Here is a 22,848-nt window from a genome sequence, read left to right as displayed (position 1 = left end):
TATTTACATTCAAGATATATAATAAACATAATTTTAAACTCCTTTGTGGGAGTTAGTTAGTTACTTTCTTTACTTGGTGCATCTTGAGAAAATATAGCCAGAATATAGATTTTCCTTGTCAGGCCCACTGCTTGGAGATAAATTATTCATCTTTGTTTTTACATGTAATTTATTAATTTTTAATTAACAGTACAGACAATACTGGACAATTATTGTTTCTTCTTTTGGCCTTTTCCACTTAGCATGGGAACTGTAAAAATAAAGCTTAGCATATTCAAAAAGATTTAAAAAAAATAGCTAGGAAACAATGTTCCTTCTGACATTGTGTAACTCTCAAGGTTGGTTTCATTTCACATTGAAAATAAAAGTAAATCTAATATGTATTATTTTAAACTGCAAGGGAAAAAGCACAGAACCAACACAGTGGTCCCAGCTTCTTGTCCTCTAAAGGTCAGCTGTGAGGATGTGACAGTGTTAAATTGCCAGGGCAAAAGAAGCTAAAATGCAAAAGGAAGTATTGAAATAAGAAAGTAAGAAAAAGAAGACTTGAAGAATTCCATGTCACTATATTGTAGTTCTCAGAACATGCAATTGCTCTGTAAATATCGCTTAATTAAATGTACTTAGATTGACAGCAACATTTAACTCCAATTGCATTAGAACTGACTCACTACCTGCAATATTAATTCCAGATACCACAGCAGAAGAAAACTAGGAGTAAGTCTGAATTTACATCCTGATCAAGAATTTATGGTGCAGGTCCAAAAGCATCGAGTCAAAGGACAATATTAATTTATTACAAGGTCATACAGACCTCTACCTCCTTGATTCATGTTCTCTGCTCCCAGCTTTACAGAAGACCTGTGTAAAGGCCAACTGCTTAGTCTGAATGTCATGAAGAAGAATGAAGCAAATATGGTCACCCCTTCAAATTTTAGCTTCCTAGAGAAATCTGGTACTATATCAAATGGATATTTATCTTGGATGCTGTGGGAAGGGAAAGGCATTTTGGTGCATGGACCAGTGGCTGAACAGGAAATCTGACATGACTACAAAGAATGGACTTATGATCTGTAGCAAATGAAGGTCTGCCAATCAGATGAAATGTCAGACTCTGCTAAACTAAATGGGCTTGTTTATCACTGTAATTATGTAGTGTTACAATGATAAGGTATTACATATACATGTCTTACTCTGTGCCAGGAACTGTTCCACAGAAACCCAGTAAATGTAATTACGAGAGGAGGAAAAAAATTCCTCTATTTCATGATCTATCCACCCCTGCAATGATTACTCTGGGGAGATTCCCACTGAAGCCAAGCAGATGGTTCCTACCTTGTTGTACACCCAGCTTATTTTCTTTTAAGCTATGAAGTGGTTTACAATGCCATTTTTCTCTGGAGCTGCCTTGCATTTGGCAGACTTCTGACTGTGTGTGAATTCCTTTTTATTGTATATGTGAATGAATTGCTTGGTTTCTTTTTTACCCCAAATAACAAATCCCACTTTGGATTCAAGTAAATAAGGACATGAAACAGACAAGTATCTAGTCCAAACATGCTTTCACCAAGATGACTCCCATTGACTTTGTTACAAGGGAGTCAATAATCAGATTTAATGTCACTGAGCCACATTGTCTCTGGTGTATTTCCAGAAACATCCGTATTGACTTCTTAAAGACTTGTCTATGGACCAATGTTGTGTATTTCTGCTTCTGAGAAATCCCTTACTCCCTTTTTGCACAGATATGTAAGTCTGCAGCAAACCTGAACAGATGTTAGTTCGATGAGGGAGCTGCCTGCTTTCTCTGTGCCTGCTGGTAACCTACATTGGTCCTGAGGGCAGGATGAAATATGACTGTGATACTCTCCAAGGCAAGCTTTGTCCTTGTGTCAGAAGCCAGCTCAAGCCCCACACACTGTTCAAGGGATTTACCCAGCACAGAGGTGTGGTATCGGATTGTTCTCAGCAGAAAGGTAAATTTCTGCTATTTCTCCTTTCTCCTCAAAAAAATTCCAGGCTAGTGGGGCTCTCAGAAGAAATATCAGACTAGTTTTGCAAAACTGACGAACACATGATATCTCTCAAGAAACTTTTCTTTAAGTCAAATCTTTGTAAAACTAGATGTGCCCAGATTAAAGGCTAAACCTAAATTGCCAGGTGCCTGGTCAGGGAATGGTATATACTTTATCTGATTTGAGACTATGTAGCTCCAAGGAGTTCTTTAAAGAGAGATAAATCATTAATCCCCACAATCAGTTCAGAGCAGCCAGAAAAGAAGATAAAGTTCCTGTGTCTTTGTGCCACGTATACCTCCAGGCATCTTCTAACAGATTTCTCTGCAGTTTGAATTCAGCTCCCTACTTCAGAGTCAGAGACACAGAGGGAAGCTGTGTTTGAAAGCAAAGAAAATAGCTGAAATCTCTCATGAGATATAATTTAAAATGGACATTGTTGGGGGGGAACGTTATTTGCAAGAATTATGGCATATTTTTTCTCTGATATCCATTAAGAGCATACACAATACCTGGATGACTTAACCTGTGACCATTATTTATTGTAACCTACTTTTTCCCCAGAGTGAATGCCTGAATTCGAATCTTCCATTTATCGCTAAGTGCACTTCTGGGAAGGGTAAATAGAACAGCAAAGGCCTGGATCCGTGGGCAAGAAGCACACGGCAATCAAAACCAGAAAGTAGAAAAGTAGCTTTAAGTGTCCTCTTTGTTCCCTGAGCCTGGACTGGCTATCTAGGGCTGGCCCCAGCAGAAATGAGAAGACCCCGCAGCCTGCTTACTCCTCCAACAGTTTGCTTCAATCTCTCACTTTCTACTGTGGAATAAAGACCCCCCTTGCAGGCTTTGTGGAGAAAAATGTTCACCCAGAAACGGCTCCAGCACAGTGATTTGTGCAATGCAGTGATTTGCCACACAGCATCTTTGATGCAGAATTACTGTGATGATCAAAGCAAGTTTAATTAGCTCAGTGGTTTATAAGTCTTTGCAGCCCCTTCTGCCTGCCTGTAACTGTCCAGGATGTCTCCTTCACTTTGGACAGCAATGATGCAGGGAAAACCAATAATAGCTCTGTGGCCAGCCTTCCCCCAGGCATGTTTTCACCCTCATCCTTCAATGGAAGGACAGATGGAAATATGAATTAGGAGTGGGAGACCTTGCCAACTCTACCCGTTGAGGGAAGGGCTTCTGAGGGAAGGTCATCCTTTCTATCTGTTCCCTGCCCCATGAAACCTCTGAAATGAGCTCTGAAAAGATTTTCAGAAACATTTAGGAGTGTGCGCCTGTGAATTGAGCTTGGCCTACCAGCATTGTACAAGGCTGTTGCTTCAGCTGCTGACCCCAGGCACAAAGCACAGCTGATTTTGGAGACATGATGGTGATTCTCTGACATGCAAGCATCTTCCTGTGAGCATCTGGTCTGGCTCCACTATCGTTTTATGCTGGTTGGACAACGCAAAGCTTTCTGGGGAAAAGCAAGTGTACTGTGTTGCTGAATCTCATGAAAACCACAGTTTTCAGTGTTAAAACAGTTGAACTTTGAAGCTAAATCTGGATGAATGCTTCTAAAGAGGAAAGCAGATCCTCTTTTAGTTGTCTGAACCATTAAGCTGTACTTAAAAGAATGAGGAAAAAGTCTCACAAGTCTTGTTCAATACAAGCTGCTATTCTAGGTTTCATTCCTCCCCCAGCTGGTATTTCCTGCTCTCCAAAACACAGGGGAAAGCTAAGATGTTATTTAATGGGATTTTCTGAAAGAGGAATCCTTAAACTCTGCTATGGCATGAAAAGCATGGGTGGCTGGGGGAGCCGCACGGCTGGTGCCCGCCCAGGAGTGTGTGCTGTGCAGACAGCCCTGGCGAGGGAAGAGCAGAGAGGCTGCTATTCCATAAATCTGCCTCTGCCATGTCCTAGACAAATCCAATTTAAGCTTTTTTTTTCAGGATTTAAGTAGGGAAAAGCCTTGCCCTTGTTTTCTGTACAAGAGATAAGTTTCCAGCAGCTGGATCTGCCAGCCATGGAGCAGTTACAATAACTGTTCCACTATTGCTGAAAAATACCTTATTAATTTGACTATCAAATCACGGATTTGTTTCAGAGTCCCTCTCTCTCATTGCTAGTATTGAATGGGCAGCTTCCCTTATTAACTTTCTGAGTTGCCGTCATTTGCAGCAGTTCATCTGTTCCAACTCTTTCCCCCTTAAGCTCTTTTGGACTGAAACAAGTATAAGCTCCTTGCAGTTCATTCAATGGGGCTCTCAGTTTGGCTGAGTATCAGACTGACGCCAGGACGGCCACGACCATGGGATTTTTTTAAGGACGTTTAGTTCCTGCCATCTGTCTGTTGGCTCAACTCTAAGAAATTTAGATTGTGTTGCCTTCCCAAAGTTGTTTTTTTCCCCCTTGGACTGCTGTCAGGATATGCAATCTGTCTCTGTGAGTGTTCCAGTGAGACAGCACTTGAGATGTGATAAAATGCCTTCGACTCTTACATGTGTTACTTGATTTCTTAATAACAGGGGATGATGATGCATTACAAAGAGGTTCCAAACTTTTAATGGGGACTTACTTTACTAAAGTGTCACACTTTAGGAACAGTGTGACAACATTTTCTATGGCATTTCCTCATTTTGGCCTTTTAGACCAGGTGGTTTGGTCAAGCTGAGGTGTGGGAGTGAGTGACTAGTTTTTGTGCTGCCGCTCATCTGGACTGGGGCTTTCCACAGCGGGGCCATTTCACTCAGCAGCGCAGGCAATGTGGAAGAAGTGGGGGTAGCTGCACTGCCTCTGGGTTCCTCTTGCTTGTGTGTAACGTAGTTACACCCCACTTTATTTTTTCATATTTATTTTCCCCTGAGATGTTTTGGAAGGAGGTGGTATTTCACTGACGCTTCGGTACCCCTCCCTGTGAGCCTGGTTTTGCCCCATGTTGTTAGACAGCCAGCTAGTCTATAGTAACACTTAGAGATGAACCTCAGAGCCAGTACCCTAGGTAGCTGATCCAGTTTGATGCTGGGCATATGTACCTACTCCATTAAAGGTTTAAACTCAGAAGTGGTTTATGAACCATTCCCGTGAGAACAGGAAATCTCTACTAGAAGATCAGATCAGAGGATGCAAGTCTCCTTAAGTGAGCTGCTCTTATGAAATTTCTGCTTTCGTGAAACTTGTGATACATCTGAACTGAGCTATATGTTGTGGTCCTGTTTTCAGATACAACTTTTAAGAATGGGACATTCCCAGCAATGAATCTGAAGGTATGACAGATTCTGTTTTGATAAATAGATTATGAGCCCACCAACATTTAAGATATGATTTTAGATTCTGCTTGAGGGGCCACCTAGGCTTCGATTAGACCTTTTACCTTACAAGGTTTATTTACTTTAAAGACCATAAAAACATTATATTGATAACGTGCTTCTGGATAAAACCCATATGAAAGAGACATTTAGTTTACAGAATGAAACTATAAAAATCTAAAAATGTGGGAGTGAAGCTGGTTAATATCTGTGTTCTTGTCTAAATGACAGTTTTAAAAAAATACTCTTAGCTAGAAAATACAATCACTACTTTAACAAAACAGATCTTCCCAGTCTTACTTGATTGCAGGGCTCACATTTTGTATATACAGCTGAAGTCCAACTAAATTATCTTTGTTTTTAGCTGACTGCAGTACTTCTGCAGAGAATGATGATAAATCTGCAACAGATAAAAACTGGATGTTTTCAGTTTCAATAAAAATTAATTATTTTTTAAAGCAGGAATAACAACAAAGAGGCACAAATTAGAAAATGTAGGATTTAGATAAATTTAGGGTTATGACAGCTCTCTTGCCCTCAGCCAGTATAATGAATAATTCAGAGCCAAATTTAGGGGCACTCCAGGACTAAAGTATTGCATTATCTAATTTCTGTTGTTACTCTGAAGTGTAAGCAGCAAGCTTATTAAATATGAATGGAGTAATCAGACAAATGCTATGACTGTGTGCGTGAGCTTCTCATTAATGTTTCACAAAGAAGCATCAAGAAAGACTAAATAGACTGCACTGGATTTAAAAGTAACAAATATACTCCAGAAACAAAGTAACTTAATGACCTTCCTATGAACAAAAGGGCTTAAACCAAAACGATACTCATGCCGAGTATCTTTGTTGAAGCAGTAACTCAAGTAGATCATTTTTTGCACATCCCTGGTCACTTCTTGATTATCATTTGCCAAAATATCATTGCCATGGTACATCCATTTAGTGCCTCTTTTCAGTGCTAGATTTATACACTGGTAGTCTCAGCCACCACAGCCTACCATGATTTTATTACAGCACAGGATGATTGCTGTAAACTGTAGGGCTGGCTTCTAGTAGGACACAGAACGTACCTTCAAGCCAAGTTAGCAATTAGGGCATGATTTTGAGCATCCTTTATGTCTCACTGACTTCAACAGATAGCACTCCTGGGATCAAGCTCTTCAGCTGTGTAAGTGAATACTGCTTCAGAGTGAACTTCTGAGCAAAAAGAAGAAAATACTTTGGCCTTTTTTCAGCTTTCCAGGAAGGAGTTTTCAACATCTAACAAAGGAAAACATTCTTTTAGTTTATTTTATTTTTTACATTTGAGATTGGATGCACTGATGTTCCTTTCAGAAGTGGAATGTGAATCAGGATACCATGAATAGCAATTCCTTCCCTCATCAAACAGTTTAAACAGAGGTTCAAATTAAATAAAATAAGTTTAAAGTGGAAAAATCCAGACTGACGTTCTAGGTGATATCGGATTTATAGTTCTAGCAAATAGAGTCTTTTTTCTAAGCAAAAATATTTCTGAATAAACTTTTCATTATCATTTCCCCATAGCGATTACTACAAAAAGCAAACTTCCTCTTTGTCCATCTGTCTAGATAGACAATATCCTTACAAATCCTGCAAGATAAAGCAGCCAATAATACAAATACATGAAAACCTGGGACAAATGTCAGAAAATTGACAAATACTCCACTCCATTTTACTTTCTTATGTCGAAGAAAAGTATAGGACTTCAGATGCAACAGGCAAAAATATAGTCTCATCTTAGGGTTGCTCATTGTCCATGATCAAGATATGGGATGGGATAACCCAGGTGGAGTGGAATATTGATCTAGGTACATGTGCTGGTCAAAATATTTATTACTTTGTTCACACAGACATGGTAAATATGGAACATCATTTTGATGACTGCAACCCAGAACAAAAAAGCGGAACACTCATCATCTTTTTGATCTCCTTATTTTTAAGAAGGTATCTATAAAATCAAAGTCTGTCTTCTCTCTGCAATTTTAAGTCCAACTTTATGAAAATAAAAAGCAGACATTATCAATTTAATCTTACCATTTGCAATTAGCATCTTTACAGAGTCCAAAGCCTAAACAATTAAAAGTTGAATAATTTATGGCAAATGGAACAATTTCTGTCAACAGTATTATAACATGCATTAGAAATATACTTCACTGCCTGGAGCTGCTTGATTATTGATTCTGGAGTTCTCATTAGTGATGCAATTGGCACCCCCCGCCTGTCAGCAATGGCTACTTTTGTTTGTCTGCACTTCTGAATTAATTGGAACTAATCCATGGTTACTTGTGCTTATTTAGGGTGAGATTCTGCCAATAAAAGAGGATGGAGGAGGTGGGCTATGGTTCTCATGCCAGCAGGTTATCTTCCAGGCAAAACCTGCCAGAATGGCCACTGACTCCTCTGGCCAGGGAACACAGCAAACACCTCCTCAGCTCCAATTTCATTCTTGGGACAATGGATAGCAAATCCACAGCTTTGACCTTCTTAGCATAGGTATTTGCTTGGGCTGGTGATGTTTACAAGCCTCTCACAGCAAAGAAGGTGTTAAGCTAGGCAGATATTAAGGAGCAGTTGCAAGGTGTGAATGATCAGGTAGAAGATGAATATGGGGAGTGTGTCTTTCTTTGAAAGAGTTAGAGCCAAAAGGACTGAATCTTTCTAGGGAACAAAAGAAAGAAGGTGGCTTGGAGAAAACTGTCAGGTTAGAGTTAGGTTGAGAAAGGACAGTTTCTGCCAGTGTATGGGATGACTGTTGTGGGGATGTCTTCAGTTAGAGGAGAGATTTGTTGACTGAGGTCATGTCTGGGGGGAGGTCATCTACTTATGTTCCCACTCTTCTTGGCATGAAGAGCCTGAGATGCTTAGCCATTGCCCTTTGTAGGGTTTCCGGACAGCGCTTCTTCTTCAGCGTGAGGAGAGATATTTCTTTCTTCTTATGAGCATATGGTAGACTTTTAAGTCTAGCTTTTAAGAAATTTTGGGCTGTAACTCCAAGGACCTAATGTGGAGTGAACCTTCATCTCTGTGCTTCTTCTGACTGCCTTTTGCAGAAATGCTTTTCATCTGGCTGTTTACTTTCTTGCTGTGAGTCACCTGGTGCAGGCCATTCTTGGGAAGGGTTCGAAGACTCGTCAGACTGGGAGGAAAGACTAATAAGCAAATAATGACGTGTGCTATCCTACTTCTGCAGCGAATTATTCTTTCCCCCAATAATATAACTTAGGTGCTTGTCCAGTAGACCCCCTAAAAGCAATGGAAAATGGAGGATGCAGGGAGAAAGAGAACAGCTATCAGGCATCAGGCAGCTTCACTTGCAATACATGAAGTGTCAGGCAGTCAGGAAAGTGTGGTGAGGGCCTGAGACACCTGCTACTGTCTATCCCCAGCTCTGTTAATGATGCTACGTGATCTTACTGGTGCAGAAAGAGGCTCTCCAGCTGTGTCCAGGAGGTCAAGCTTTGCACCTTATAAAGAGATCAAAAATGTAAATCAGGTGCTAAGAATTCTGGGAAGAAATGGAAAGCACAACAGAAGGTCTTGTCATGCCATGCTATAAAACCATAACATGGCCATATTTTAACTGGTGAGTAAAATACTGGTCATCTGATATCAAGAAGAATGTTGTAAAATCTAAAAACAGATGGAGAAGATAGTTACAATCACAATGAAGATTATAGCCAACAAATAGCCTCTGTCCGAGGAGTCACGAAATAGAAAGCTTCAGAAAGACTTAATAGGATTCTTCAAATTGAGAAGAGACAGACGAGGGGAGAGCGAGATATGATTTAAGGCCTTTCAAATCATGAGAGAGATGGAGGAAATAAATGAGTGAATTTTTCATTGTACTAGAATCAGGAGGTATCTAGTGCTAGTCAAGGTAGCTCAAAATAAAGGACAAAATAAATAAGACTTGTTCATATAACCTCCAACTAAGTTGAGAAAGTCATTGCTAGAGAGTAAAAGCTGAATGTACGTATGGCTTCGAAGCAATTAGGCAGATTAGACAACGGATGGAAGATTCACTGATAATGGTTAAATATATAATAGTCCACATTGAAGCTTTGGCTAAAAATATCTCCAATTGCTGACAATGAGAAGCTGGGTATGTAAGGGAAGAAGGAAACTCCTTGCAGTCTTCATTCTTATGCTTTTGCTAAGCATTTGCTACAGGCACCCAGTAGTGGGCTGGGGACCTGAACCAACGCAGCTGTTAGTGCATAGGAGATGGCTCTGCCACTGCTGAAGCCAGAGCACATTGAATCTGGAAGTGCAGGAATGTTTTGGAAGAGAAGCTCTTAACTCTCCACAGATGGCAGCTTCATAGGCTTTAGCTTTCTTGTGTCAAGAAAATTACACAGTATTTATTTAACTTTGATGTGACTTCAATGTTAGATATTGAAGGTGGCTTTTTTCTGGAGGTACAATCTGTTCCTTCACTCAAATGAGTAAGTGAGGAAAGGAGGTCATTTGAGGTGTTGGAGCTCAGGTATTCTGTTTGCTGGGCATCCATCTCACAAACCATTAATCAGAGTCTATATGTGGGCCCACAAGCTGCGAACAAGTCACCAAAGGGTTGATTATGAACACATTTACCTGAATGCTGAAATTGTACAAAGCCAGTTGAGAAAAACAAGTATAAATTTGAACTGGTAGTGAAGCTACAGATCTATTTTTTTTTCCTGTCTCCCAGTATCTTCTAATCAAGATTGAACGTTTTTCAAGAAAACACACTTCAGTTCAACTCTTACTGCTGAATTTATTTTCTAGCCGTGGCATTTAGCAGCTTCTCAGATTTATTAGTGTCTAGGTCCTTTTAACCTTATGTTCTGAATTTACAGAGGGGCAGGTTGGACTTCAGTTGTCCATATAAACAATCCCTCATGTGATGCCTTCTTTCATACGCACACCTGGCAAGTTCTTCGTTGTTCCTAATTAGGATGCAGCTTCTTGGAAAATTAGTTCTTTGACAGCAACTGTAACATGAAACTGTGCAAATTTAAACAAGAACTGAGAATCCCACTGAGACTTTTATTAGCAACAAAAATCAAAGATCTGCAAAATGTATTCTGTTTTTCTTCCCCTCAGCGTCACTGAATCTTCTAATTCCAGACCATGTCCTCTGTCATTACAGACACACCTGGGCATGTATCAGAGATTAAAAGTAACTTCCTAGTCCATAATAAATCTGTCCTCACTTACTAATGCAATATGTTCAGAAAGGGTCCATAAGGAGCAACTGAAATCATATCTGTATCGTGTTTCTCCGTAGCTCTACACCATTTGTGACCTACCAGTGATCAGAAAAAACTGCTGTTCTCTTGTTTAGCTAACTGCCAGAACTTCATTTCACATAGAGAAGGAACAGGTAAAAACATTTGGATCCTACTATATTCTGTCCAGTTCAACTCAAATTGACACTATAAATCTACATTAAATCAGCTAACCAAAACCTCTTCTTGCCTAAACTATTCTCAATTAAATATAATCCCTCTAATATCAGAGAAGCCAGAATAAAGGTGGAAAGAAAACATTCCTAAAAATAAACAAAAGCCTAGACATAAAATCCAAATTGGTGTAAACTTTAACTACGTATCTTGTTCTGAACAAAAGACAAAAATTGGTTCATTGAAATACTTGCAGTTTAGGAACCTTTTCTCATGGGGAGAACGACTAACAAAAATTACCAAACCTAGGATTAGTGTATGTCATGGGTAGTTATATCTTTCCCTTGCATGCAATAATTGACATTCTTTTTTCAAAATTGCTGCAGTTCAACAAGATACTGAAGAACCTACTTTTGTTCAGAAGAACCACTCAAACATGATGAATTATGTGCTTCATGCCCACCTGAATGGGACCGAATGAACTAACAAGTTGAAGAGTTATTTATGTACGCCTTATTATCCAAAGAGATGGAACAAAGGAAAAAAATTCTATGTATTTCGGGCTTTGATAGTTCTTATTACAGACAAAATTCCATTAGCTGACAAGGGAGCAGTTTACAGCTCTAGGACCTAAACTTTCAAACAGCTGCAACTCTTTGTTTTTACAGGAAGAACATGAGCCGTGATTGACCTCCTTGCAATTATTTGGATACAGACGACAAAGCTGGAATCATAAAGTGAACACAAATATAAAAATGGCCTGTTGCTACTGAATCTACTTTAAAAGCTGTAATGCAGCATCATTTTCTTCTACATTGTGGTCTGTGAGCATTACCTCAGAAAAAGCCAGTCTGAAAGCACACAAAGAAGTGAGCACCTTTCTGGAGAAGGTAGAAAGAAATTTTGCATCTCTGTTCTGCACAAGCAAGTAACGGATTTCTCTTCTGCAATAGCACTCATCTGCTGTTTGCACATGCTACAGCTACTACCCATTATCTCTTCTCTATAAAGCGTAATTGCACCAGATCCTCGAGGCATTACTTTGTGCAACTCCAGTGATCTGAGTGGAGGATTTGGCCTGCCTCTACTAGACAGGCCAAACAACATAGACTACCATGTTCCATGCATAAAGCAGCATTATCCTTTCAGCCATTTACTGAGCCCCTTTATTAAGGTTGCAAATAAAGTCAGTAACTCTAATCATGCTTTTGGTTGTTGTGGATCCTGGCTTGGCTAGGAATCACTGGAGATAAACATCTCATTTCAAATAGGCTACTGAGCAGATGGTAATGACTTTTAATCACAAGCAACATGAGGCAAATCTGAAATAATGCCCTTGAGATGAACAGTTTGGTACATCATTCCCACCATTTTGAATGCTGAATAACCTTGCCCCATGAAGTGAGCCATGTGTGATTTATGTACACTTATACTTCCAGCTCACTAAAATACTGACAGTCATTAATAGTTTTTCACAATTCTTATTTTGGGCCCTTATCCAATGCCTACTGAAGTCAAAGCAAACCTTTTCTTTCTAAGTCTTCAAAGACTCCATCTGCTGCAATAACAAAGTGTTGTGTTTTAATTGCTGATGCAGAAGTTTGGGAGACCTACAAGAACTTCCTGCTCAATACTAAAAATGAGAGTAGGGGGTAGTTTCTTTAGACACCTGAAACCTTGTCCTCAAAAAAAAAAAAAAAAAAGTTTTCCGCAATTTGTGGATACAGAACTGAGGGGTCAGAGACTGACCTTCAGCTCATACCCTATGCTTGTGTCAGGTTAATGACATCATTTTAGACAATTCTCTGCTTAGGTTAGTCCTGAGAAGGCAGTATAGGGAGTTTTTTTCACAGGCCCCATCTGCCGCTGCATTACTGGAAAGCTGAGGTGCTCTTTGCATTAAGGACATCTTTATGCCAACATTGGAGCTCTCATTTCTGCATAATCTCCCTCTGACCCTTTGTGATGTTTTCAGAGCAGTCTGCTGACCCAACGATACTGCTGGGCATGACGATGTGACACGTTTGCATTTCAGTCCTTGGGCTGCAATCTCCTTGCTTGGAAACTTACTAACACCATTTCTTAATAGTAATGTTTAAACAGTTTTGCTTGAGCCCGCTTACAGAGCAATCTGTGTTTAAGCTCTTTTTAGCAGGGAATTGGCGAGAATAGTTTTCAAATGGTTAGCCTGACATGTCTGCAACAAAAACTCCTTCACGGTTTACAACATGCCTTCCACAACTCTGCTCAAATTTTAACTCCATGTAAATCAGTAGCAATTTTCCCACTGACCTTTTACCCAAACATGGCTTTGCCATTTTACCTGCTGGAGAAGGACTCTGACACCTCGCTTCCATGTCCTGCAATGATGGCCACCTGTACCACTCACCAGGGAATCCACACTCGCAGCTTATGGCAACAGCAAATATTTCCACAGCCAGATTACAGCTATGTAGATGAGATCTAAGCAAATAAGGTGCCTAATTAATAATACGCACAAGGGGCGTGCAGGGGAGGCTGGTCAGCACTGCTGGTGGCAGGAAGCCATTGCCCATCTTATGGATGCCGTGGTAGCAGCCTGCAGCTGGAAGCTCTGGGCCCATGCGGCTGCTGTGGAAGGCGTGAGCAGGCACGGAGTGAGCTGTTGACTCCAGTACAGGGCGAAAAACCACCCAGGGACCTTGATCCTGCTCTGTGCAGAGAGAGCCATTGACTTCAGCAGGAAGATTTGCTTCTCTCAAGCTCTGGGAAGGACTGGGAACATGCATAGCCCTTAGCTAACCACGTAGTCATTTCCCCCTAACAGTGTGTCTTCATGGTTTCATCTGCAGGCTCTTACAAATGAATAAATGAAATGCATGAATGAAACATCCAAGCTCTCGGTGCCTTACTTTAGCGTAGCTTGCTTAAATGCCTTGGGAGTGTTGTCAGAGAAATGAGTCTGTACAAACCAGGCCTGAAGAGGAAAACCCACACGCTGTAGTTCTGTACGGCAGCGAGAGATCTGAGAGAAGCCTGCCTTCCCAGTACTCTCTTATATGACACATACAAAGGCAGGAAGTTTAATGGACTCAACAACTAGTCAGCAGAATAGAATTCTTTCAAGTTGGGCAACGAAGGTACAAGGACTAACATTGTGATGGGTGGGGGACACACACCGGTTAGCAAACTCCCCCGGCAACGCCTGCAGCAAGCCCCTGTGTCTGGCGGAGCTACTTAAAGCCACCTCGTTTGGACTGAAGGACTCCCAACGGGAGGCGTCCCACGCGAGACAGCCCACCGGCCAGCCGGTCCCTCCGACGCGGTCGCGCCGCTGATTGCCGGGCCGTGTTGGGGGATACCCGGCCTGCCGCCCGGCGGCCTCCCCTCACGGCCTCCCCTCAGGCCGCCCCGCCGCGGCCGGCTCGCCGGCGGACTACATTTCCCAGCGGCCCCCGAGCGGGGCGGAAGGCGGGCGGTCGCGGCGGGCTGGCTGCCCTGGTCGGCGGGGCCTGCTGGGAGCATGGCTGCGAGAGAGGCGGGCGGCGTCGTGCTCAGCAAGTCCGCCGATAAGCTCTTCTCTCTGAGCGGGCTGTTCGCGGTGTACAAGCCCAAGGGGCCCACCTCGGCCGGCGTGCTCAACCTCCTGAAGGAGAGGCTGCTGGCAGGTAGGCGGCCGGGCTGCGGGCCGGGAGAGGCGAGGCGAGGCGAGGAAAAGCGTGGGCAAGCGTGGGCTTCCCAAGTTGGGCCTGGAGGGCCGAGGTAGGGGTTTGGTGGTAAAGCGAGGAAATCGTGACAGGGAGGTTTGTGTAGGGCCTGCCCGCGGTCCCAGGGCAGGAGCAGGCCGGTCTGAAGTGAACACGCATTTAGCCCTCGAGCATTTCAGCCAGGGATGCATGGCTGTGGGATGGGTGTTGTGCGGTCGCGTGTGCATTTGTTAGGATGCCAGAACCACAGCCCCTGTCAAGCCACTGCACCCTCTTTCTCAGCATTCAGAAAACTAAAGTCGAAATGGTTTTTGATTTTTTTTTGTGGTAGTTCACAGCTATGGCGTGGCCCAGATTGGGGAATGGAGTCGTTCCTGGATACGTTCTGGCTCGCTGCGTGGAGCTGCTGGGTCCCTGCAAGACTCAGCGTGTTGGTCACGCTGCACGGTGAGCTGTAAGGCCATATTCACCACTTGCTTATTTGGGGCAGGCATCTGTTAGTGCCTAAGGTGCAGCATGATGTGAGCCTTCGTTTTGAATGGGGATGAGATTTGCCCCAGCAGAAAGCTCCAGTCCTGCGATGCACAATGCAGGGGCATCCCAGCTTGCTTGGAGAGCTGTCGAGTGTGGTCCCAGGGACAGCGTGCACCCATCTACCAGAACGGGTGTCAGCAGCATTGCTGCAGCACAGCAATGGCAGGATGCTCTGCTTCAATCCCATTGCCTATTGCAATTAAAAAAAACATCACCAAATTAATGAAAACCACAATGTTTCGAGGAGTTTGAAAGTCCTGGGCACAGTCTGCAGAAACTGCTTTTTCTGAATACAGGGAAGCCTGGGTGTCAGCTGTTAGGGAAAAAAGTGTAATCATTGCAAAGATGTGAGGGACTATGGCCTAGATTCTCTTTATAATGGATATGGGGAGTTGATCATCTAATCTGGGCTTTTGGGCACTTGCTGATGAAGTGAGAACATACTTTCAGACTGGTGAGTGCTTATTCAGGCTGATTTACTCTGTAGTGAACTGTAGTGTAGGCACGGACTTCAATTCAGCTTTGTATGGAAGAGATTTAGCTGGATCATGTCTGATTCCCTGATGTGAAAGGCATAATGAAGAGATAATAGGAATAGGTAAGGGAGCTTAGAGTGTGTGTCATATTTAATACTAATAAATAAGGGGCATTGGACTCTGCAAAATTCCTGGAGTCATCAGCTGCATAGGAAGTATGGTGGGCTGAGATGCTCTGACAGCCTGAAAGCAGCAGTGAGCAAGTTCAGTTCATTGCAGACTTTCCAAAGGGCTGCGTACAGGCGAATAAACATGACCCATTATGTGGACGTAAATACGAGAATTGCTCAGATTATGTAGCACAAAATTTGTATATATTAGATGATTTCAGGGACTCTGGTGCTAGTTCTTGCATGCTTTGTTGATGAAACTTCACAGGTGAACTGCCAGGTTTTCTAGTAGTATTTTCTGAACACCTGTTTATAACTGTACGTAAGACTTGATTAGAATCCAAGTGAAAATAGCTCGCAAATTGTTTGAGGTTGGGAATAGATCTAGATGAATCATTGGTCTTATTCAGTACAGCCATTTCTGCACTACTAATTAATAGTTTAAATAATTGATTTTCATCTCCTTTAGCAGTCTGGAAATATGTGCTATTTTTCCTATGTTCTAAGGTTATCCTATAACGCTTCCGTTCAATTTCTATTTGCAGAAGCTGGCGTGCAAACAAATGGGAACAAAAGAAACCAGCTTTTGAAAATTGGACATGGTGGAACTTTGGACAGTGCAGCGGCAGGAGTTCTGGGTAATGAAAAATATAAATACAGTCATCAAAAGATGATTTTTAGGAAACATTTTAATGCCTAAATGAAATCAGAGGTGGAAAAACAATTTGGGAGACACATGGCAGGCTTTGCAGTTTTGCGGGAAGGACAGGTTACTGTGGACGAGTGGTCTGGGTTAAATTTCCTCTGCATATACTTTTACATGCATATAATGTGTTTCTTAACAGAAGGCTATATTGCCCTCCCCCCCCCCCCCCCCCCAAACTCCTGAAATAACTTGTCAGTTATTACATGAAAATACAGACTCTTGTGTAATGAATTCTAAATTACCTCAGAAATTGATGGCTTTTTTAACTTAAGCTGGGGATTTATAGTCATCATAATTTTCTAAAGGATTTGTTCTTAAACTAATGCTTTTCTGGGATTTTGAGGGAGCCTTTTGGGTTGTAATACTCGCCAAATGAAAGATGTATAAGAGCAATTCAGCTGCTGCTTTTTTTTTTTAAGGCTCAGCACAGAAACAGTTTTCACTTCCTGTCCTGTCTTGCTTCATAAACAAGAGTCATCAAAGAGATTTTCTCTTTTAATTTTGATAGCAATCCATTTAACGCATTCATTTGTTTTATTAAGGAACAGGATGCGTCAATTTGCTGGTGTTTAAAACTCAGCTGTGGGTGTGGCCATTGGGCTGGATTTTTCCCCATATCATGCATTGTCATCAACAGTTTTGTTGATAAGTAACATGCAAACTTCAGCTTGCCTAAATCCTAGCCTTGTAGCTCTACTTGGCTAGAAGAAATAACAGCAATGCTTTTTTGGTATTGAAAATCAACAGGTACAACTGAGTATATGCTGACAGTAAATCCACTGAGTTTTGATGTAATGACTTCTCTCAGGACGAGCTGTGCTTCAGGGGGATGTTGTTTGCTGAGACTGTTGCTACCAGCTATAGGCTGGTAATTGTCTGTCACCTGTGAACATTGCAAAATGTAACATTCTTGGGCTAGAAGTAAGCTCTTTTTGTTCCAATTTCCTGTACTGTGTGGCCGCTCACTGGAGAATACTGTGTGTATTGCTGAAGCGGACATTTTCCTCTTACACAGATGTTCCCTTTAAGCATGCTACTGCTTGTTGTGGGAAGTCAACAGCATTGGTCCATAGGAGAAGAAAAATCACTCATGCTTCTTAATTGCTTCTCTTACTGTTCTCTGATATCCTACAGTCTCCAAAGCCTGCTCCTGTGGCATGACAAAAAGTACTTGGGCTTGATGTGCTTGGTAAAGACAGAGAAGTGTGTCACCTCAGTATGCTATGGATCGATTGAAAAAAGGCACAGCATCTTTCATTCCAGTGCCATACAAAACACACAGAGAAGAATCAGTGGTAGCTAGATTGGAAAGGACAAAACTGGAGAGGAGTGGGAGAGGGAATGTGCCCAGATTTCTTGTGGGTTTGGGTAGGATAATGAGAAGAGAGAGGAGGAGACAACAGAAACAAGTTATTCAGAAAATGTGTGCTGCTTTTTGGGATAGGGTGGTGGGGCAGAAAGCTTTCTTTCCTCATGGACAGTAGCATAAGAGAAGTATTTATTTCCTGAAGCCTCTAATCTTTCTTGATCTATGCTGCTGTTTCCCAAATTTTATGTACTGCATATCTATACCTTTGTTCATGGGAATTAGTTGATACAGAGTCTTGCTTAGTGTGCCAGGTGTACTGCAAATAACAGGGCAGTGCTTTTCATTAGAAAATACACCTTTATATTTCTTTTCCTACTGACAGCAAATATAGATGAGGAAGGACCTTGGAGACAGAGGTCAGTGATCTATGGCATGTGAGTGAAAGGCAACTTAGAGACCAGGTGGCATGTGATGGCCCTGCACTGGTAGGAGCCTGGAGCGACTGCTTTCTGAGAGGGAAAATCTTTTGTCTGTCCCCATCTGTGGCTTCTATTGCATTTGGAAGGTGGTGGGAGCTAGGACTCAACTTCTACTTCTCAATGTTAGGTCTTATATTTTTGATACAAGAAGCAAGGAACTGTAGGTCAAGTCTTAAGGAATATCTTCTTTTAATATCAGTCTAGGGCTGTGTTTCCAGTTTAGTGTTTCTTGCTGTACAATGGGAATTGTAAATATTTGGCTTGTTTCTATATGGCAGTTATGAATTATGCTTCCATAGTAGAAGAAAAGATGAAAAAATATCAAAATTAAAAATTCAGTTAAAGCTTGTTATGCTCTGTGTAGTCTGGCCAGTTTAGTTTATGTTGCCTTTCAATAATACAATAATACATGCTACACAAGCTAATGATTAATGGGGAAAATTGTTAGTGTCTTGTTCACAAAAGCATTCAATGTCTCTTTAAAATTATTCTATTGAATCTCTTGACATTCTTCAGCAAATTTCAGCTCAGCAGTTATGTTGAAGTGTCAGTGATGTCATCACGTTGCAAGAAAAGTGCTTGGTTATAAAGTTTTATCTGTGTGCTTATCTCCTTTTCTCAGCCTTGTTGCAGCTCTTTCCTATCTGGCAAATATGACAGGAACAGGCTGAACTGAAGGTACACAAAAGCACAAGCACAAGGGCATGTGTGACTAAAAACCCTCAGGAATAAGAGGAGAAGTAATCGAGAATAAGAAGTAATCTAATGAGTCTCAGAACGTAAAGATTGAGAAACATTAGAGCACAGGTATTTGTTTAAAAAAAAAAGTTCATTATCAGTTTGATGCTTTTGGAACTGGCTCCTAGTTAACACAAAGCTGATTTCCTGCAAGCGCCCTTAACTCCTGTAGTTTTATTACAATCAAGGACATAAGCTGTTACGTATTCCATGAGTTGTACACAAAACTAATTTCCTTCTAAAATTTTCATTGTTTCGTTGGATTACTGTATGTGGAGAAAATCAATAGGAAAGCATATTCAAGGAAAGCACCTTGTTGTAAAAAGCTTTAAAGTAAAATATAAAATAGAGCTCTTTTTCTGTCTTTTTCTTTTATGAAAAGCTGACTGATTGCTCTTTTGCAGAATACTGGTTTAAGATTGAAAAGACAGTAGTCTGTACATACACAATAATAGGAAGGTTTGATTATGAAAGATTTTTGACAGAGGCAATTGGACCTTTTGATTATTTTATTTTCTTGCTGTAAGCCTGATAAACAATTTCATTATGCTATCTTGGCTGTATTACTCTTGGTCACTATCAACCTTTAAAAGGGCTATTTAGTTACAGTGAAGGCTAGATTCATTATTAGTGAGCTATAGCCTTCATCAAACCAGAGACGGTGTTAATTGCACTATCCATTTCTTTAGTGATTAAAAGATAAATAAATCTAGGGGTTGAATTAAAGCATTTTAACAATATGTGAAGCTTATTTATCTTCTGCTTTAGACTTTTTTCCTTTCAGTAGTCTCATGTTGTTTGAACATCAGAAATACTTTCTCATAAGCGTTGACTCTCTTTATATGCTAACAGAGCATGAAAGGCTGTATTTCTGACTAGCATAATATTTAGTAGTGAATGGTGTTGAATAAAGGAACTGCAGAGCTGGTTTTGAAGTGGCATTTCTCCTTCTGTCTTTGCAGTGGTTGGTATTGGAAAAGGAACAAAAATGCTGAGAACTATGTTGTCAGGTTCCAAGGTAAGGAATGCTAAATGATTTGTATTAGTGGGGGTGTGTGTTTGTTTGTTTGTTTTCTTTTTTCTTCCAGTGAAGAGCTGCATCAACATACAAATATTTCAACCACCCTGCGTATTTAGTTTAAATGTGTACTTCAGTTCCTTTTTGTATTTAGTCAGAGATTTGATATTAAGACTTTTACGTCCAGAATGGTTATTTTAAAAACTTTGTTTGTCTTGGTTTTTCTACAAAATATTAATAAAGACCAAATTCCCATTTTACAGGAAGATTTCTATACTATTTAGTGTTTTCAACAAAAACAAAAAAAAGGAGAGACACTGTAATGAAGATGGCACTGTAAATGATGTTTTTGGGATGCAATTGTGTATGACAGTTCAGTTTTTGGTCGTTTTCCTTATGTGTAGATAATGTAATTGTTATTTAGCTTGCAGTAACAGATGGTCTTTGTTTCTCTTCTCTCTTCTTAAATACCATGAGGCCTTAAGAGGCACCTTTTGGAATTAAGAGTGTTTTGCGTTTGTGGTAGTAGCTATTGTTCCAGATTGCAGCTCCTGTAGATGGGTGCTCTACGAACGCATGGATAGGCACATGCAAGAAGCCAAAGGTAACAAAAGCCCTGTGGCTGCATGAGATAATCCAGACTGGAGCCTTGACAGATAGCAATCTTGTTCATTGCTGCTTTTGATTAGTTGTACTATGTCTTTGGTGAGTGTGCTCCAGATTGTAGGTGTTACATACACAAACAAGTGCATGTACTCCCAAGAATAATCTACCAGTGTTGATTCCTTCTTTGCAAGTAAAATTCTGTGGTTTTAGCCATTATTTTTAAATGAGAAGTTTAGGTAAGAATGACAGATGCAGAAATCAATTAAGCCTTCTGTTGCGTTAAGAGTTACTGTCGCATACAAATAGGAATTTGAGGAGTGGCTGGGGGGGAAACCCTCCCGTTGAGTCACGAGGTTCAGACAGGACCCCCTTGCTTTCTAAACTCCTTCTCAGAGAGGAGTCTAGGTGCGTCTGAGTCCAGTCTTAGTCTCAGACTTGGTCAACAGTTTATTTTCTAAGGACTGTGTGTATAGCCACTTATTAGTTCAGGGCTTTCACTAAGGCGACAGCATTAATTTTTACACCCCCCAGTCTGGTCGTGTTGAAGGAACTGTCACGGCCAGAGCAGTGAAGAGTGCAGTTTATTAGAGCAACAGACACACAGATTCTTTGGATTACCGGTGATAAATTCACTGTCTGCACAGCACGTGCAAATACCAAGAATATGAGTATGAGTAACACAGCCGGACACAAACATGTATATAACACGGCCAGACACAAATGTGTATATCAAGGATATGAGTAACATGGCCAGACACAAATGCGTTAAAAGATAATAAAGCGACTCTATATATAGAGAGATTTCTAAGTTTTCCGCGGAGGCGCTTGATATAACCAAGTGTTCAACTCTTACCCAAAGGCGTCCCGATAGGGGGGAAGAGAGGCTCAGCCCGTCGACTGATCCCAAACGTCAGAGTGGTACACGATGGTGTCTTCCCTAACGTTCTCTTTCTCTTAAACCATTTTATACTATTTTTCACCTTTCAGGTGGAGCTTAAGTGACTCTAGTCATACATACCTTTGTTTAGGATTGGTGTAAAGTTTTCTCACTTCGCTTTTAAAGGTATAAGCTAGAAAAATTCAGTGCGCAAGCTCAGTGAGGGGTGGTCGCACCTTGGAGGCGGGTAGCTTTTGGGATGGAGGTGTGTTTTGGTATTATAATGATGTTATAGTGAGCAAAGTTCACCGAAAGGACAGCATTTTGTCAAAAACGTGGCAGGCTGTTGGCCCAGGGTAGTAAATATGCAGCTTATCAGCCGCATTCCACCTGGGGAGCTTCTTCAATGCTGTGCCTTACCTAAAAGTGTGAATATAAGTTCCAATTTTTTAAGTCACCTCAGCCATTATCCCACACCTTCCAGATTTCATCTTATACACCGGGAAAGTCAACAGTGGGCTCAGCAAATTGATAGCCTTTCTAATGCATTTTATTCTGCTATTTTTCCCATTCTCTTCTGGTCTGAATACTTAAGCTCTTTACAGGTGCTGAACTGATAACTTGAGGTAGAATTTGATTGACAATCTTCAGTTCAACTCAAAGGAAAATAATTTGACAGATGAGAATACGACCAGGATAAAAAGACGTAGCTGTAGAGTCTGATCCAAAACTTACTGTAGTCAGTGTCAGTCTCTCCACTGACTGTAAAGGGTTTGCCTTTGGTTTATAGGACCAGATTTCAGGGGCATCTGCGTTTTGAAACACGCAGTAAGCAGCTGGAGCTGGATTTACAGTGGAAGTGTAAGCAGTTACCAAGAACTTTTAAGTTAAAACATGGCATTGAGATACTTCAGCTAAATTAAGTCATTGTAGCTAAATGTGTGAAAATTGTTGATTTAAAAACATGTAAAGCAGTTGAAGTATCTCTTAAGCTGATGTTCACAGTGGAAACAGCTGTGACTGATGAAGGAGTTTCAACCTTTTTGGCAGAAGCAAGTATGCGCAAGCTCCTTGGCGACTTCACTGTGAAGTCCTGTAGCCAGTAGGAGTGTTATCTAGCCAAACGTCGTGCCCAGATAGATCAAGAAGGCTTGTAGCTGCTGCTGAGGGACAAGGGAGGGGAACACAGAGGAGAAATGGGTAGTGGGGGCAGACTGGTAAGCTACCCCAGCTAGATCCATCAGCTCTTACCTGGCCTTAGATTGGTGTAGGCTGTGGGCACATGATTCAATAAGGCAAGCAACATTACATCCTCACAGTAGATCAGCTCTTCCACTGCAACTGTTTGTGTGTTCTGATGTGGTGGAGAGTGTGAGGTAGCTAACATTCGTGCCAGGTGGCATGGTGGTCATGAGCCTTTGTTTGGAGCTTGTCTTGTCTCTGCTTTCCTTTTTTCTATTTATACTTCAATAAATTAGGCATGCAATAACTTGAGAGGCTTAAGGAAGTTGAAGGATCTCCCACA

The 22,848-nt window shown here is 41.2% G+C and overlaps 1 protein-coding gene across 1 annotated transcript in view; it reads left to right on the top strand.

The window, feature by feature from the left end:
• Positions 1-14,175: 14,175 nt before the first annotated feature.
• TRUB1 (TruB pseudouridine synthase family member 1) overlaps positions 14,176-22,848 on the top strand; it is a 30,372-nt gene continuing 21,699 nt past the window's right edge. Inside the window, 3 exon segments of the mRNA XM_075504479.1 lie at positions 14,176-14,371; positions 16,136-16,228; positions 19,785-19,840. Of these exon segments, the coding sequence (XP_075360594.1) occupies positions 14,227-14,371; positions 16,136-16,228; positions 19,785-19,840 (294 nt within the window). The 5' untranslated portion in view covers positions 14,176-14,226.

This window comes from Mycteria americana, chromosome 6, assembly GCF_035582795.1.
Source record: "Mycteria americana isolate JAX WOST 10 ecotype Jacksonville Zoo and Gardens chromosome 6, USCA_MyAme_1.0, whole genome shotgun sequence".
Lineage (NCBI taxonomy): Eukaryota > Metazoa > Chordata > Aves > Ciconiiformes > Ciconiidae > Mycteria > Mycteria americana.
Note: the sequence above shows the minus strand (reverse complement) of the source record. Positions and strands in the feature narration are given on the sequence as shown.